A 16,882-nucleotide genomic window follows, 5' to 3' on the forward strand; every position below is an offset into this window, starting at 1 on the left:
AGCGATGTCACAGTACAGGGATAATACACACAGTGATGTCACAGTACAGGGATAATACACACAGTGATGTCACAGTACAGGGATAATACACACAGCGACGTCACAGTACAGGGATAATACACACAGTGATGTCACAGTACAGGGATAATACACACAGTGATGTCACAGTACAGGGATAACACACACAGTGATGTCACAGTACAGGGATAATACACACAGTGATGTCACAGTACAGGGATAATACACACAGTGATGTCACAGTACAGGGATAATACACACAGTGATGTCACAGTACAGGGATAATACACACAGTGATGTCACAGTACAGGGATAATACACACAGTGATGTCACAGTACAGGGATAATACACACAGTGATGTCACAGTACAGGGGTGATGTCACAGTACAGGGATAATACACAGTGATGTCACAGTACAGGGATAATACACACAGCCATGTCACAGTACAGGGATAATACACACAGTGATGTCACAGTACAGAGATAATACACACAGTGATGTCACAGTACAGGGATAATACACACAGTGATGTCACAGTACAGGGATAATACACACAGTGATGTCACAGTACAGGGGTAATACACACAGTGATGTCACAGTACAGGGATAATACACACAGTGATGTCACAGTACAGGGATAATACACACAGGGATGTCACAGTACAGGGATAATACACACAGTGATGTCACAGTACAGGGATAATACACACAGTGATGTCACAGTACAGGGATAATGCACACAGTGATGTCACAGTACAGGGATAATACACACAGCGATGTCACAGTACAGGGATGATACACACAGTGATGTCACAGTACAGGGATAACACACACAGCCATGTCACAGTACAGGGATAATACACACAGTGATGTCACAGTACAGGGATAATACACACAGTGATGTCACAGTACAGGGATAATACACACAGTGATGTCACTGTACAGGGATAATACACACAGTGATGTCACAGTACAGGGGTAATACACAGTGATGTCACAGTACAGGGATAATGCACACAGTGATGTCACAGTACAGAGATAATACACACAGTGATGTCACAGTACAAGGATAATACACACAGTGATGTCACAGTACAGGGATAATACACACAGTGATGTCACAGTACAGGGATAATACACACAGCGATGTCACAGTACAGGGATAATACACACAGTGATGTCACAGTACAGGGATAATACACACAGTGATGTCACAATACAGGGATAATACACACAGTGATGTCACAGTACAGGGATAATACACACAGCCATGTCACAGTACAGGGATAATACACACAGTGATGTCACAGTACAGGGATAATACACACAGTGATGTCACAGTACAGGGAATACACAGTGATGTCACAGTACAGGGATAATGCACACAGTGATGTCACAGTACAGGGATAATACATACAGTGATGTCACAGTACAGGGATCATACACACAGCGATGTCAAAGTACAGGGATAATACACAGTGATGTCACAGTACAGGGATAATACACACAGCGATGTCACAGTACAGGGATGATACACACAGTGATTTCACAGTACAGGGATAATACACACAGTGATGTGACAGTACAGGAATAATACACACAGCGATGTCACAGTACAGGGGTAATACACACAGTGATGTCACAGTACAGGGATAATACACACAGTGATGTCACAGTACAGGGATAATACACACAGTGATGTCACAGTACAGGGATAATACACACATTGATGTCACAGTACAGGGGTAATACACACAGTGATGTCACAGTACAGGGATGATACACACAGTGATGTCACAGTACAGGGATAATACACACAGTGATGTCACAGTACAGGGATAATGCACACAGTGATGTCACAGTACAGGGGTAATACACACAGTGATGTCACAGTACAGGGATAATACACACAGTGATGTCACAGTACAGGGATAATGCACACAGTGATGTCACAGTACAGGGATAATACACACAGTGATGTCACAGTACAGGGGTAATACACACAGTGATGTCACAGTACAGGGATGATACACACAGTGATGTCACAGTACAGGGATAATACACACAGTGATGTCACAGTACAGGGATAATACACACAGTGTTGTCACAGTACAGGGATAATACACACAGTGATGTCACAGTACAGGGATAATACACACAGTGATGTCACAGTACAGGGATAATACATACAGTGATGTGACAGTACAGGGATAATGCACACAGTGATGTCACAGTACAGGGATAATACACACAGTGATGTCACAGTACAGGGATAATACACAGTGATGTCACAGTACAGGGATAATGCACACAGTGATGTCATAGTACAGGGATAACACACACAGTGATGTCACAGTACAGGGATAACACACACACAGTGATGTCACAGTACAGGGATAACACACACACAGTGATGTCACAGTACAGGGATAATACACACAGTGATGTCACAGTACAGGGATAATACGCACAGTAATGTCACAGTACAGGGATAACACACACACAGTGATGTCACAGTACAGGGATAATACACACAGTGATGTCACAGTACAGGGATAATACTCACAGTGATGTCACAGTACAGGGATAATACACACAGTGATGTCACAGTACAGGGATAATGCACACAGCGATGTCACAGTACAGGGATAACGCACACAGTGATGTCACAGTACAGGGATAACACACACACAGTGATGTCACAGTACAGGGATAATACACACAGTGATGTCACAGTACAGGGATAACACACACACAGTGATGTCACAGTACAGGGATAATTCACACAGTGATGTCACAGTACAGGGATAATACACACAGTGATGTCACAGTACAGGGATAATGCACACAGCGATGTCACAGTACAGGGATAATACACACAGTGATGTCACAGTACAGGGATAATACACACAGTGATGTCACAGTACAGGGATAATGCACACAGCGATGTCACAGTACAGGGATAATACACACAGTGATGTCACAGTACAGGGATAATACACACAGTGATGTCACAGTACAGGGATAATACACACAGTGATGTCACAGTACAGGGATAATACACACAGTGATGTCACAGTACAGGGATAATACACACAGTGATGTCACAGTACAGGGATAATACACACAGTGATGTCACAGTACAGGGATAATACACACAGTGATGTCACAGTACAGGGATAATACACACAGTGATGTCACAGTACAGGGATAATACACACAGTGATGTCACAGTACAGGGATAATACACACAGTGATGTCACAGTACAGGGATAATACACACAGTGATGTCACAGTACAGGGATAATACACACAGTGATGTCACAGTACAGGGATAATGCACACAGTGATGTCACAGTACAGGGATAATGCACACAGCGATGTCACAGTACAGGGATAATGCACACAGCGATGTCACAGGACAGGGATAATACACACAGCGATGTCACAGGATAGGGATAATACACACAGTGATGTCACAGTACAGGGATAATACACACAGTGATGCCACAGTACAGGGATAATACACACAGTGATGCCACAGTACAAGGATGATACACACAGTGATGTCACAGTACAGGGATGATACACACAGTGATGTCACAGTACAGGGATGATACACACAGTGATGTCACAGTACAGGGATAATACACACAGTGATGTCACAGTACAGGGATGATACACACAGTGATGTCACAGTACAGGGATGATACACACAGTGATGTCACAGTACAGGGATAATACACACAGTGATGTCACAGTACAGGGATAATGCACACAGTGATGTCACAGTACAGGGATAATACACACAGTGATGTCACAGTACAGGGATAATACACACAGTGATGTCACAGTACAGGGATAATACACACAGTGATGTCACAGTACAGGGATAATGCACACAGTGATGTCACAGTACAGGGATAATACACACAGTGATGTCATAGTACAGGGATAATGCACACAGCGATGTCACAGTACAGGGATAATACACACAGTGATGTCACAGTACAGGGGTAATACACAGTGATGTCACAGTACAGGGGTAATACACACAGTGATGTTACAGTATAGGGATAATACACACAGCGATGTCACAGTACAGGGATAATACACACAGTGATGTCACAGTACAGTGATAATGCACACAGCGATGTCACAGTACAGGGATAATACACACAGTGATGTCACAGTACAGGGATAATACACACAGTGATGTCACAGTACAGGGATAATGCACACAGTGATGTCACAGTACAGGGATAATACACACAGTGATGTCACAGTACAGGGATAATGCACAGGGATGTGACAGTACAGGGATAATACACACAGTGATGTCACAGTACAGGGATAATACACACAGTGATGTCACAGTACAGGGATAATGCACACAGTGATGTCACAGTACAGGGATAATACACACAGTGATGTCACAGTACAGGGATAATGCACACAGTGATGTCACAGTACAGGGATAATGCACAGGGATGTGACAGGACACTTTCTTTTTGTAATGTTACAGACAGACAGTTGTACATTATAATACTCACCTGCTCCCGTGCTGTGAGAGATGGTTAGTGGCAGCCTCCGGCCTCATGCTGCACTTCCTGTCAGTCGTTCTGGCTGTGCTCAGATCCTGTCCTTTGCTTTTTCTTTCTAGTCCCTCTGTTCTCGCTTCTCCTCATTTTCTCTGCTCCTTCTCCCTCTTTTCTCTGCTTGCAATGCTCAGGTCTCTGCTCCTTCTGCCCTGTTTAGCTTTCCATATTTTCAATCTCCTGCGCTGTACTGAACAAGCTCCGCCCCCTCTCCTGATTGGCTGTTTTCCTCCTGGCATCTCTTACACCTCTCTGATTGGAAGAAGATGCTGCCTGTCCACTCCTTCCACTTCAGCAGAGGCCGCCCGGTGTGCAGTGTGGGCTGTCTGCTCTTCTGTGTTGCGGTCGACTGCGGCCTTAATCAGCTGCTTGGTGACTGGGCAGCCCGTACTGGGAGTGAGGAAAGTGAAATCGCAGACACAGCGGGCAGCTATCACGGGGCCCCCTTCAGGTCACGGGCCCCATAGCAGTGGTGTGGCCTGCCTCTATTGACGGTACGCCACTGCGCTCAGCAGCTTCACTTGGAGTGACTGAAATTTATCGTTCTCTAACCATCTAGCAAAGCAAGCAATTAGTCACCTGGCACAAATCACCTTGACCTCGCAGACCCCATAAAATAATGCGGCGGGCCTGATTTTTCTTGCAGGCCTTGAGTTTGACACCCCTGCTTTATAAAACACTAGATAATTTTAATAATTTGTGTTTTGTTTCTTCCCGTTCTCCCTCAGTGTACCACTGCCAGCTGCTGGAATGCCTCATGAAGTATAAGCAGGAGGTGTGGAAAGTAAGTAAAGAGCTGGCAAACAAGGCTGCCTGGGGGAGATATGAGCGGTCCGCCTGGCACACGCTCACTGCATGGAGGTTACAGTGCAGACACTAAAGCTATGAGCGCGTGCACCGCTTTGTACGACTGTCACGCTAGGGACTTTGGGAAGTATGGTGTAAGATGTGACACACACCACAACAAAGGGTACACTGGGGAAACTATAACAATGGTGGGCCCTAGCGCTAGTGAGAGGGACGATGGGAAACCTCCTTCCCTCACCTGCAGCTCTATTCAGTCCCTATTCACTCCTGTTTAGTCCCTATACAGGTTCCGCACCTGTCTCCAAACAGGATATCTGAGGCCCCGGCAGATCCTGTAATAGCCCTGGCTAGTGAGCTGGCAGATGAGGGATGCTAGCCCCCACATACCAGGAGAAGGAAAGACAAACAGGGAAACCAGCAACAGACAGCTGCAGACAGAACCAGGACTGCAGCCTTCACAGCAACCTGCAATAAGGGCTCCACCAGCTCCTTCCACCTTCGGGCCAAGCATCCAAATAAATCATAATAACCGGATTCCTCTCCTGGGAGCAGAGGGTATATATAGGGACTGTACTTACAGCAAGATGGAATTGCAGCTGTATATTGCTCAGGCCAAAAGACTACTACTACTCCAGCAGGATACAGCTAAACCCCCACTAGGTGGAGGCAACACAGGTGCAAATATGGAGGAGGTGATGGCTGGATGGTAAAACTGCACACTGGTGGCTTGCATAGAGCACTGTTCACACTAGCAGACGCACAGTCACAAACCCGCAGCCTATTAGGTGACGCCCATTGTGGAGACACGGGGCTCAGTGGGCGCTCTCGTCCACTAAAACCCGCCGCCTTTAGAAAGACAGCGTGGCTCAGGGCTCATCCCAACTGAACGCCGGCCTCCTTAACCGTGGGCGTAACACTACTCAGACAACACAGGGTGAGGGAACCACAATAATTAGACTTTATTGGATCCCCAAAATATTAACGGCACATAACGCATAACCAGCAAAACACACAAATGTAACAGGCAACAGAGTCTCACCCTTCCGCTGGCTCACCAGGGATTTAGAATGTCCATGCCTCACAGGTTCCAAGCTGTCTGAGGTCTGCAAAGTCTGTAACAGGTGACTGAACTGTCCCAACCTGAGTGTCCTCCTTAGGTAGTCCTGGTTTGATGTTAAAATCCTGGCAGCCGGAGTCGAAATCCCTAGGCTGTGGATATGGTCTCCAACCGGATCCGGAGTCCCTAGATTGAAGCCATAAGGTGTCCTGATCCTCCAGTCAGCTCCAAAGAGCTTAGACTGAAACCATCAACCATCATCCCCCCTGGTGGCTTAAAGAAGTCCTTTTTATAGCCACAACCTTCCACTTGGGTACACTGTGTCCTCATCGATTGGTTGGACAAGATTGCTTCTCCCATTGGAGGAATTTCAAGCTGCATGGACAATGTTCATTTAAATGATATGGGTAGAAAGCCTGAGGGTGTACATGTAAACTGGGAGTCACTGTCTAGACAATGGCTACTAAGGTAATTACATTATCAATACACAACTACAATACAATGGTTACTGGAAATGTCTGGAGAACAATACGTTTGGCTTCCAGTGGCCAACACAATTACATTGAGTCAACAAGAGTCTTGTAAAAACAATGAGGGACTTCTCCCCCGTCTATAGACAATCTATCCTGCTGTCTGGCTGGATTTTAAGAAACTTTAACCCATGTCGTCACACCCATACTATTAGATCAGGCGGGCTGCCAAGCCGTACCCCCACTGTGCGCTACATAGGGACAGAAACTCTGATAGCAAGGCCTAACAAAAAGAGTTTCTGTCCCTACGTAGCGCGCAGTGGGGGTACGGCTTGGCAGCCCGCCTGATCTAATAGTATGGGCGTCACCTAATAGGCTGCGGGTTTGTGACTGTGCGTCTGCTAGTGTGAACAGTGCTCTATGCAAGCCACCAGTGTGCAGTTTAACCATCCAGCCATCACCTCCTCCATATTGTGTTGCCTCCACCTAGTGGGGGTTTAGCTGTATCCTGCTGGAGTAGTAGTAGTCTTTTGGCCTGAGCAATATACAGCTGCAATTCCATCTTGCTGTAAGTAATGATATTTTCTTTTTTGCTTTTTTGTATTATATATAGGGACTGGGAGTGGTGTCACACCGGAAACACCTGAGGCCAGGAGTCAGAGGCTGCTGGAAAGCAAAACTGACATTAACCCTTAGACCACTGAAAGAAAGGAAATATATGAGAGTCTTGCATGGTAATGACTCTCTAGCCCTGAAACTGTCACTAGTCTCATAATGCAGAGAGACAGCCGTGACAACAAGCTTCCGACCAAAGTTATTCACATTCAGTTACCAGAGTTCACCGCGGTCACTACACTTCATTCCAGATACTGCTAATATACTTTTTTTTATCCATAGGATTTATTGTATGTAATCGCCTATGGACCCTCCCAAGTGAAACCCCCAGCAGTACAAATGCTTTTTCATTACTGGCCTAATTTGAAACCTCCTGGGGCCATTAGCGAATACCGAGGATTACAGTATACAGGTAAAATAGAAATATTCTGGCATCTTCTCCACCTACATAGGCAGCAACACAGGTCACAGCTATGGATGCCATTCTAGTTGTCACCAAGCTTAGCACATACAAAAGCTAAAAAGCAGAATAGTGAGTGCAGCTCTGGGGTATAATACAGGAGGTAACTCAGGATCAGTAATGTATGTACACAGTGACTGCACCAGCAGAATAGTGAGTGCAGCCCTGGAGTATAATACAGGAGGTAATTCAGGATCAGTAATGTAATGTATGTACACAGTGACTGCACCAGCAGAATAGTGAGTGCAGCTCTGGAGTATAATACAGGATGTAACTCAGGATTAGTAATGTAATGTATGTACACAATGACTGCACCAGCAGAATAGTGAGTGCAGCTCTGGAGTATAATACAGGAGGTAATTCAGGATCAGTAATGTGATGTATGTACACAGTGAGTGCACCAGCAGAATAGTGAGTGCAGCTCTGGAGTATAATACAGGATGTAACTCAGGATTAGTGATGTAATGTATGTACACAATGACTGCACCAGCAGAATAGTGAGTGCAGCTCTGGAGTATAATACAGGAGGTAACTCAGGATCAGTAATGTAATGTATGTACACAGTGACTGCACCAGCAGAATAGTGAGTGCAGCTCTGGAGTATAATACAGGAGGTAACTCAGGATCAGTAATGTAATGTATGTACACAGTGACTGCACCAGCAGAATAGTGAGTGCAGCTCTGGAGTGTAATACAGGAGGTAACTCAGGATCAGTAATGTATGTACACAGTGACTGCACCAGCAGAATAGTGAGTGCAGCTCTGGAGTATAATACAGGAGGTAATTCAGGATCAGTAATGTGATGTATGTACACAGTGACTGCACCAGCAGAATAGTGAGCACAGCTCTGGAGTATAATACAGGAGGTAACTCGATCAGTACAGGATAATTTCATGCTGTGACTGTAGTATAAGGGGGACAGGGGTTCCTATTCTGTCCCTCACGCTAGGTGACCATAGGCTATCCCTGACCTTAGGGTTACTCCTGATGGTGAAGATGCCTGAGTCTCGTGCCTGCCTATGCTCCTGACCAGAACTAACCTGATCCCCCCCACCAGGGAAGGAAGGGGCAGGAGTAAGATGGGAACACAGATAAATACAGACAAGAGAAAACCAATACTATTACGCACTGCACACACAGAAATATACAATGAGTGACTCAGAAGAAAAGCAAAAGCAGGAAGATAGCAGCAAAAGCTAACAAGGGTTAACTCTATCACCACACTCAGCATCAAGTACCACAATGACCAGATAGCTAGTCTGGTGAGGAGTTGTGATTTAGACTAAGATAAACTATAGCTTGCATAAAAGGAAGGATCTAGCCAGCATATACATGAGGGTAGCAGATGTGATTGGCCTCCCCACAACATGGGATCAAAGGAGACTAACAAGCAGACTCTCAGAGATTAACTCTTGCTAGCCTGCCTATGAACTACCACTCTGCAGGTTAACGCCTGAGTCTGCCTGTATTGATCACAGACACCAGAGAAGTTATCAGGCGGAGTGTCAGAATCATTAGTCTGAACAGATCCCAGTGCTGCCATGACAGTCAGCGAAGTTTGTAATAATGTCCATGTGACAGTACCCTGCCTCTAAGAGGGGCCTCTGGACCCTCAGGACCTAGTCTCTGGATGCAGAGGATGAAATGTCCTAACCAGGCGCTCAGCATGGATATCTGATGCTGGTACCAAAGTCCTGTCCTCAGGACCATTACCTTCCAATAAACCAAGTATTGCAACAAATGCCGAATAAAATGACAGTCAACAATCTTGTACACCTGGAATTCAATTGACCCATCAACTAAGACCGGAGGCTGAGGTAAGAGAAGAGCGGTTCCTGAGGCCATGTATCTTTTCAACCAAGACGTGAACTAAATCATGGGTTTTGAAAGGTGCAGGTAATGACAAACGGAAAGCAACAGGACCAGTGACGGCTGTGATTTTATACAGACCAATAAACCGGGCTCCTAACTTCAATGAAGGTATTTTAAGTCTAATGTTTTTGGTAGATAACCACACGGGATCACCCACACACCGGTCCGGACCAGACACACGTGCACAGTCTGCCGCACGCCTATACTTAGAGCCCATGCTTAGCAATTGCTGCTGAACCTTTTCTCATGTAGACGATAGTGCTGAGCATAATGGGGTTTTCCCCAGGTACCCCAGATGAGTGGCCCTCCAAAAAAGATAAAGAATTGGGGTTACCAACCATAGACAAAAAAAAGGAGATGATGCCCCAGAGGATTCATGGCGGCAATTATTGATGGCGAGAGGAAGCAACGAGGACCACTCCTCCTGATTGTCAGAAACAAAATGGCAAATACTGCTCCAAGTTCTGATTTACGTCTTCTGATTGCCCTTTAGACTGAGGGTGGAACGCCGAAAAATCAATAACCGAGCGCAGAGAGCTCTCCAAAACATGGCAATAAAGTGATTTCCTCTATCAGAGACAATATATCAGAGACAATATTAGTGGGAACTCCGTGGAGTCTGACAATCTCACGTAGAAAGACCTGGGCTAAAGTCTTGGCATTCGGTACGGATGAGTAAGATAAATAAAATGTGTCATCTTAGAACACCTATCCTCCACCACCAGAATGACCGTATTACCAGCAGAGGAGGGCAAATCCATTCTAAAATGCATACAAATGTCTGTCCACAGTTGGCTGGGAGCACTAAGAGGTTCTTTGCACGTTGCGATATCGCTACTGCGATATCGTCGGGGTCAAATCGAAAGTGACGCACATCCGGCGCCAGTAACGACGTCGCAATGTATAAAGCCTAGGAGAGAAGATGAACAAGCGTGAAACTGTCAAAAATCGCTGATCTGTGTAACGTCGTTCATTTTCATAATGTCGGTGCGTCCGCAGGTACGATGTTGTTTTTCGTTCTTGCAGCTCCACACATCGCTGTGTGTGAAGCCGCAGGAGCAACAAACATCTCCTTACCTGCATCCACCGGCTATGCAAAATGGAGAAGGTGGGCGGGATGTTTACATCCCAGTCATCTCCGCCCCTCCGCTTCTATTGGCCGGCCGTTTAGTGACGTCGCGGTGACGACGCTTTGACACAGAACGCACCGCCTCCTTGAAAGAGGGATTGTTCAGCAGTCACAGCGACGTCGCAGGGCAGGTGAGTGCGTGTGAAGCTGCTGTAGCGATAATGTTCGCTACGGCAGCTATCACAAGATATCGCAGCTGCGACGGGGGCGGGGACTATCGCGCTCGGCATCGCTACCATCAGCTAGCGATGTCGCAGCTTGCAAAGTACCCCTAAGGCTGCAGAAAACCTTACGGATAAGAGTAAGATGCCTTGGAGCTCGCACAGGTGGCACACGCAGACGTAGGATACCATAACCCTCCGGATCCTGGGCCACCAAAAGCGATGCAATATGAGATCCAGAGTACCTTTACCCCATAATGACCAACAAGAACAAAATCATGATGTTCCACCAGAACTTAAAGACGAAAATTCAGGGAATAAACATCTTGTTCACCAGAACCCCAGACGGCGCATCACTTTGACTCCCAGCAATCTCAGACTCCAGATCAGTACTGAGGACGCCACCGCCACTCCCTTCTGAAGAATGGGGACCGGTTCCTCACAGGGTCCCCCCCCCACCCAGAAAACCTCTGGTCAAAGCACTGGCTTTAATGTTCTTAGACCCAGGGCGATAAGTTACAAAAAAATTAAACTTACTGAAAAGCAATGACCACCGACTTGTCTCAGTGTAAGACTCTTAGCCGACTCAAGGTAGAGAAGGATTTTATGGTCAGTAATTACTGTAACAGGATGTGTAGCTCCCTCCAGAAAGTGTCGCCAGTCCTCAAGCTCTAATTTGATCACCACCTGTTACACATATCATTCAGCCGATGATAGTTTCATAGAAAAGAAGGCACATGGTTGCAGTTTACCAAGAGATGGACCCTGAGACAGCACAGCTCCCACCCCCACTTTTGTCATACTCTACTGTAAAAGGCTGAGATACATCAGGCTGTAGCAATATAGGCGCCGATGAAAAGCATTTTTTAAGATGGTCAAACACCTACAAAGTACCCTCAGATCATCTCGAGTAGTCCATACCATTTTTGTCGTCCGTGAGTGGTTTTGCTTTGGCAGAGAAATTCTTAATAAACTTCCTGTAAAAATTTGCAAAACCCAAGAAACCGAGCAAGGGGTCAGCTCATCTGTCCGGTGCACAGTCAGAAGCTCCAAAAATACAAGACAAGAAGGGGGACCAGCAGCACGCAGGTCATACATAATAAAAATCCATTTATTGAAGTGCAATAAAAATCAGTTGCAAAAGTCCAAGATCCTGGTACAGAGCATAAAATAAAAAGAAATACGTCAGCGCGTTTCTGACCTAGCATGGTCCCTAGTCACTGCCTTCTTTGCTTAAAACCTAAGAAATGTTTCAGAGCTTTCAGCTTCTCGGGGCGGTCGCGTTTCAATATGGCTTGTAATTTGGTGGGATCCATCCAAAAATCAGAAGCAGAAATTATGTGACCCGAACACGGAAGTTCCTGAACTGCGAATACACACTTTTCCAGCTTAGCGTACAACTTATTCTCTCTGAGGATTTGCAATAGCTGTCCGACATGTCCCATATGAGACCCAGAATGACGTGAAATTATGAGAATGTCGTCTAGGTAAATGATTACAGATTTCCCCAAAAGATGAGAAAACACATCATTAACAAAGTGTTGGAAAACAGCAGGGGCTTTGGTAAGACCGAATGGCATCACCAGATTCTCGAAGTGCACCTCCAACAAAGCCTCATGCTAGGGGACCCTAGGCTATCCCTGACCTCAGGGTTACCCCTAATGGTGAAGATTCTTGAGTCCCATACCTGGCTATGCTCCTGATAAAAACTAATCTGATTCCCTCTCCCACCAGCAAAGGAACTGTCAGGAGAGTTGGAAACAAAGTTAAAGGCAGACAAAGGGAAACCAAAACTCTGACACACTGCAAACACACAGGAACCAACGATGAGAGACTCAGCAATGAGGAGAAAAGTAAAAGCAGGAAGGTAGCAACAAGAGGCAACAGCGGTTAACTCCACAACCGCACTTAGCAACAAGTACTACAATCACCAGATAGTTTGTATTACAACACCTCATCAGACCAGCTAAGATAAACTATAGCTAGAATTGAAGGAAGGATCTAGCCAGCATATATAGGAGGGGAGCAGCTGTAATTGGCTCCCCCGCAACATGTGATCAAAGAAGACTCACAAGCAGATTAGCAGAGATTATCTCTTGCAAACCTGCCTATGAGCGACCACTCTGCAGGTTTATGCTCGAGTCTGCCTGCGTTATTCACAAACGCCAGAGATGTTATCGGGTGGAGTGTCAGAATTTGTGGTCTGAAGAAATACTAACACTACCATGACAGTCCGCGAAGTTTTTAAAAATATCTCTATCACAAATAAGTAATGTAATGTATATACACAGTGACTGCACCAGCAGAATAGTGAGTGCAGATCTGGAGTATAATACAGGAGGTAACTCAGGATCAGTAATGTATGTACACAGTGACTGCACCAGCAGAATAGTGAGTGCAGCTCTGGAGTATAATACAGGAGGTAACTCAGGATCAGTAATGTATGTACACAGTGACTGCACCAGCAGAATAGTGAGTGCAGCTCTGGAGTATAATACAGGAGGTAACTCAGGATCAGTAATGTATGTACACAGTGACTGCACCAGCAGAATAGTGAGTGCAGCTCTGGAGTATAATACAGGAGGTTACTCAGGATCAGTAATGTATGTACACAGTGACTGCACCAGCAGAATAGTGAGTGCAGCTCTGGAGTATAATACAGGAGGTTACTCAGGATCAGTAATGTATGTATACAGTAACTGCACCAGCAGAATAGTGAGTGCAGCTCTGGAGTATAATACAGGAGGTAACTCAGGATCAGTAATGTATGTACACAGTGACTGCACCAGCAGAATAGAGAGGGCAGCTCTGGAGTATAATACAGGAGGTAACTCAGGATCAGTAATGTAATGTATGTACACAGTGACTGCACCAGCAGAATAGTGAGTACAGCTCTGGAGTATAATACAGGAGGTAACTCAGGATCAGTAATGTAATGTATGTACACAGTGACTGCACCAGCAGAATAGTGAGTGCAGCTCTGGAGGATAATACAGGAGGTAACTCAGGATCAGTAATGTATGTACACAGTGACTGCACCAGCAGAATAGTGAGTGCAGCTCTGGAGTATAATACAGGAGGTAACTCAGGATCAGTAATGTAATGTATGTACACAGTGACTGCACCAGCAGAATAGTGAGTGCAGCTCTGTAGTTACATGATTGTTTTCTCTTCCCAGCCTGGAATCCTATTCATTGTCAGCACATTGAATGCCACAACGCCATCAATAAGCCAGCGGTGAAGGTTCGTTGTTTTCCCCATTTGTAATGTGTAGTTGTGTCTGCTCTTTTTTGCCTCATCCTTATGAGCCGTGGTTGTGATGTGCGCCTGTAGCAATGGTTCGTCACATACAGATGAAGGTGATGAGATTTATGATGTTTCTTGCATAAGGAACTCTGCTTGGTTCTCTTAATAGAACGTGGAATTGGGGTTCTAAAATCTATAACCTTAATGAGAATAATCCAATGTTCTCCACAAATCAGAGACAGACACAGAGATTGCTGCAGCGGCCTGATAGAGGAGTAGACCATGAAGCAGCTCCTTATATCGCAGCTCGTTGTGTTCGTGGCCTTGTAGTGCACTGGTGTTACCACTAGATGTCAGCAGAGGACTATAATCAATCTCACATGTCTGTGTTGTGATCCTGCAGATGTGCATTGATGCAGGGCTGTCCGTGGCCCTGGGGGACAAACCGCCCCCGCTGTACCTGTGTGAGGAGTGCAGCCAAAGAATCACAGGGTGAGTAACTGAGTGCACATCCTATATTGGGGAAAGGCATCACCTACAACCCTGTCCTCCTCAACTGCTGGTTCCTCCATATCTTATATCAGCTACATGCAAAATCCTGTCTCTTTAATTATCTAGAATAGTAGTGGAGGCGGTGAGGCATGGACGTCTGTGTCTAACCGATGTTTGTAATTTCTTTTTCGCTCCTAATTGGGAGACCCAGACAATTGGGTGTATAGCTACTGCCTCCGGAGGCCGCACAAAGTACCACACTCAAAAGTGTAAGGCCCCTCCCCTTCTGGCTATACACCCCCCCGTGGGAGCACGGGTCCCTCAGTTTCTGCTTTGTGCGAAGGAGGTCAGACACGCACGCATAGCTCCACTATTTAGTCAGCAGCAGCTGCTGACTATGTCGGATGGAAGAAAAGAGGGCCCATACAGGGCCCCCAGCATGCTCCCTTCTCACCCCACTTTCTGTCGGTGGTGCTTGTTAAGGTTGAGGTACCCATTGCGGGTACGGAGGCTGGAGCCCACATGCTGATTCCTTCCCCATCCCCATTAGGGCTCTGGGCGAAGTGGGATTTTACCGGTCTCCAGGCACTGAGACCGTGCTCCATCCGCAGCCCCTGGAGAAGCCGCTGGATATGGAGCTGAGTATCGTCAGGGACATGGCCCTGCTCCGTCAAGGTACTCTGTGTCCCCGTGCATACGCGCGCACACCGCAGCATTGCTGGGTGTGTTAGTGCGCCGGGGACAACAGCGCTGCTGCGCTTGTGCCATTTCCTCACTTCAGCTTAGCTGAGTGGGTAGACTCAGGGAGAACGGTCGCGCCGGCCGCTGGGACTGCGACGCGGCTGGGACTTGTGGTGCGCCGGGGACTTCCGCGCTGGCCGTGCATATATCACGGCCGCGCTTATTACTACAGTCCCCGGCTTTTGCGGCCTAGTTCGTTCGTTCCCGCCTCCGCACCTGCCAGTCAGGAGGAGGGCGGGACGCTGTACAGAGCATCAGCGCTGAGGGCTGGAGTCGTTTTTACATACTCCAGCCCTCACACCAGGCACAGTAGGACGCAGTTTCCCGCACTTTGTTTGTGGCACGCCCACGGTCCGCCCCTCTTCACAGAACGCCGGCAGCCATTCCTGCCTGCACGCTGAGCTGCAGAGGGGAGACGGGGAGACCCAGACACGGGATTCTACGGCCTCATACCCGCTGTTCAGCGGGCGGTAAGCAGCCCTCAAGGGCTCACCCCCACTTGTGCCGTTTGTATACTGAGTATTTTGTGTTTGCAAATACTTTGTACTGTACGGTCGCTGGTGATTCTCGGCTATATACCCTCCTAGATTACAAGGAGGCAACAGCATGTCGTCCGCAAAACGCAAGGGTGCCAAGGCACAGACATTATATGCTGACTGTACCGCATGTGGGGCTGCTCTACCGGCAGGTTCCACTGACCCCCATTGTGTGCAGTGCTCGGCCCCTGTGCAACTTGCACAGCCGGGGCCTCTGCTGGACGTGACCCAGAGTGTACCACCTGTGAATGCTGTCCAGGTGACAGGAACGGAGTTTGCAGCTTTTGCTGACAGATTGTCTATGACCATGTCAAAGATTCTTGAAACATTGCAGTCTAGACCAGTAACTCAGACCATGGACACTGTGGCATCATTGCTCCCTGGTCCCCCTCAGCTGGAACACTTCCAAGCTCCGGGGGTGTCACATGCACCCCAGGGTGACGATTCTGACTCAGACAACAGTCCCAGACAACCTAAGCGGGCTCGTTATGAGGGGCCCTCAACTTCGTCTCACTGGTCAGGATCCCAGCGGGACGAATCTATGGGTGATGAGGCGGATGTAACTGATCAAGATTCTGATCCTGGGACCGCTCTCAATCTGGATACACCGGATGGTGACGCCATAGTGAATGATCTTATAGCGTCCATCAATAGGATGTTAGATATTTCCCCGCCAG

General features: G+C 46.9%; 1 protein-coding gene across 7 annotated transcripts in view; it reads left to right on the forward strand.

Annotated features, from left to right (window-relative positions):
- The window catches only part of UNC79 (unc-79 subunit of NALCN channel complex), a 218,308-nt gene that overhangs the window by 63,498 nt on the left and 137,928 nt on the right, over window positions 1-16,882 (forward strand). For all 7 annotated transcript variants that reach the window (XM_075330270.1, XM_075330274.1, XM_075330271.1 and 4 more), the window contains 4 exons: window positions 5,347-5,402; window positions 7,850-7,979; window positions 14,369-14,433; window positions 14,840-14,928. In XM_075330270.1, the coding sequence (XP_075186385.1) occupies window positions 5,347-5,402; window positions 7,850-7,979; window positions 14,369-14,433; window positions 14,840-14,928 (340 nt within the window). The remainder of the gene's footprint in view (window positions 1-5,346; window positions 5,403-7,849; window positions 7,980-14,368; window positions 14,434-14,839; window positions 14,929-16,882) is intronic.

Source organism: Anomaloglossus baeobatrachus, chromosome 12 (assembly GCF_048569485.1).
Source record: "Anomaloglossus baeobatrachus isolate aAnoBae1 chromosome 12, aAnoBae1.hap1, whole genome shotgun sequence".
Lineage (NCBI taxonomy): Eukaryota > Metazoa > Chordata > Amphibia > Anura > Aromobatidae > Anomaloglossus > Anomaloglossus baeobatrachus.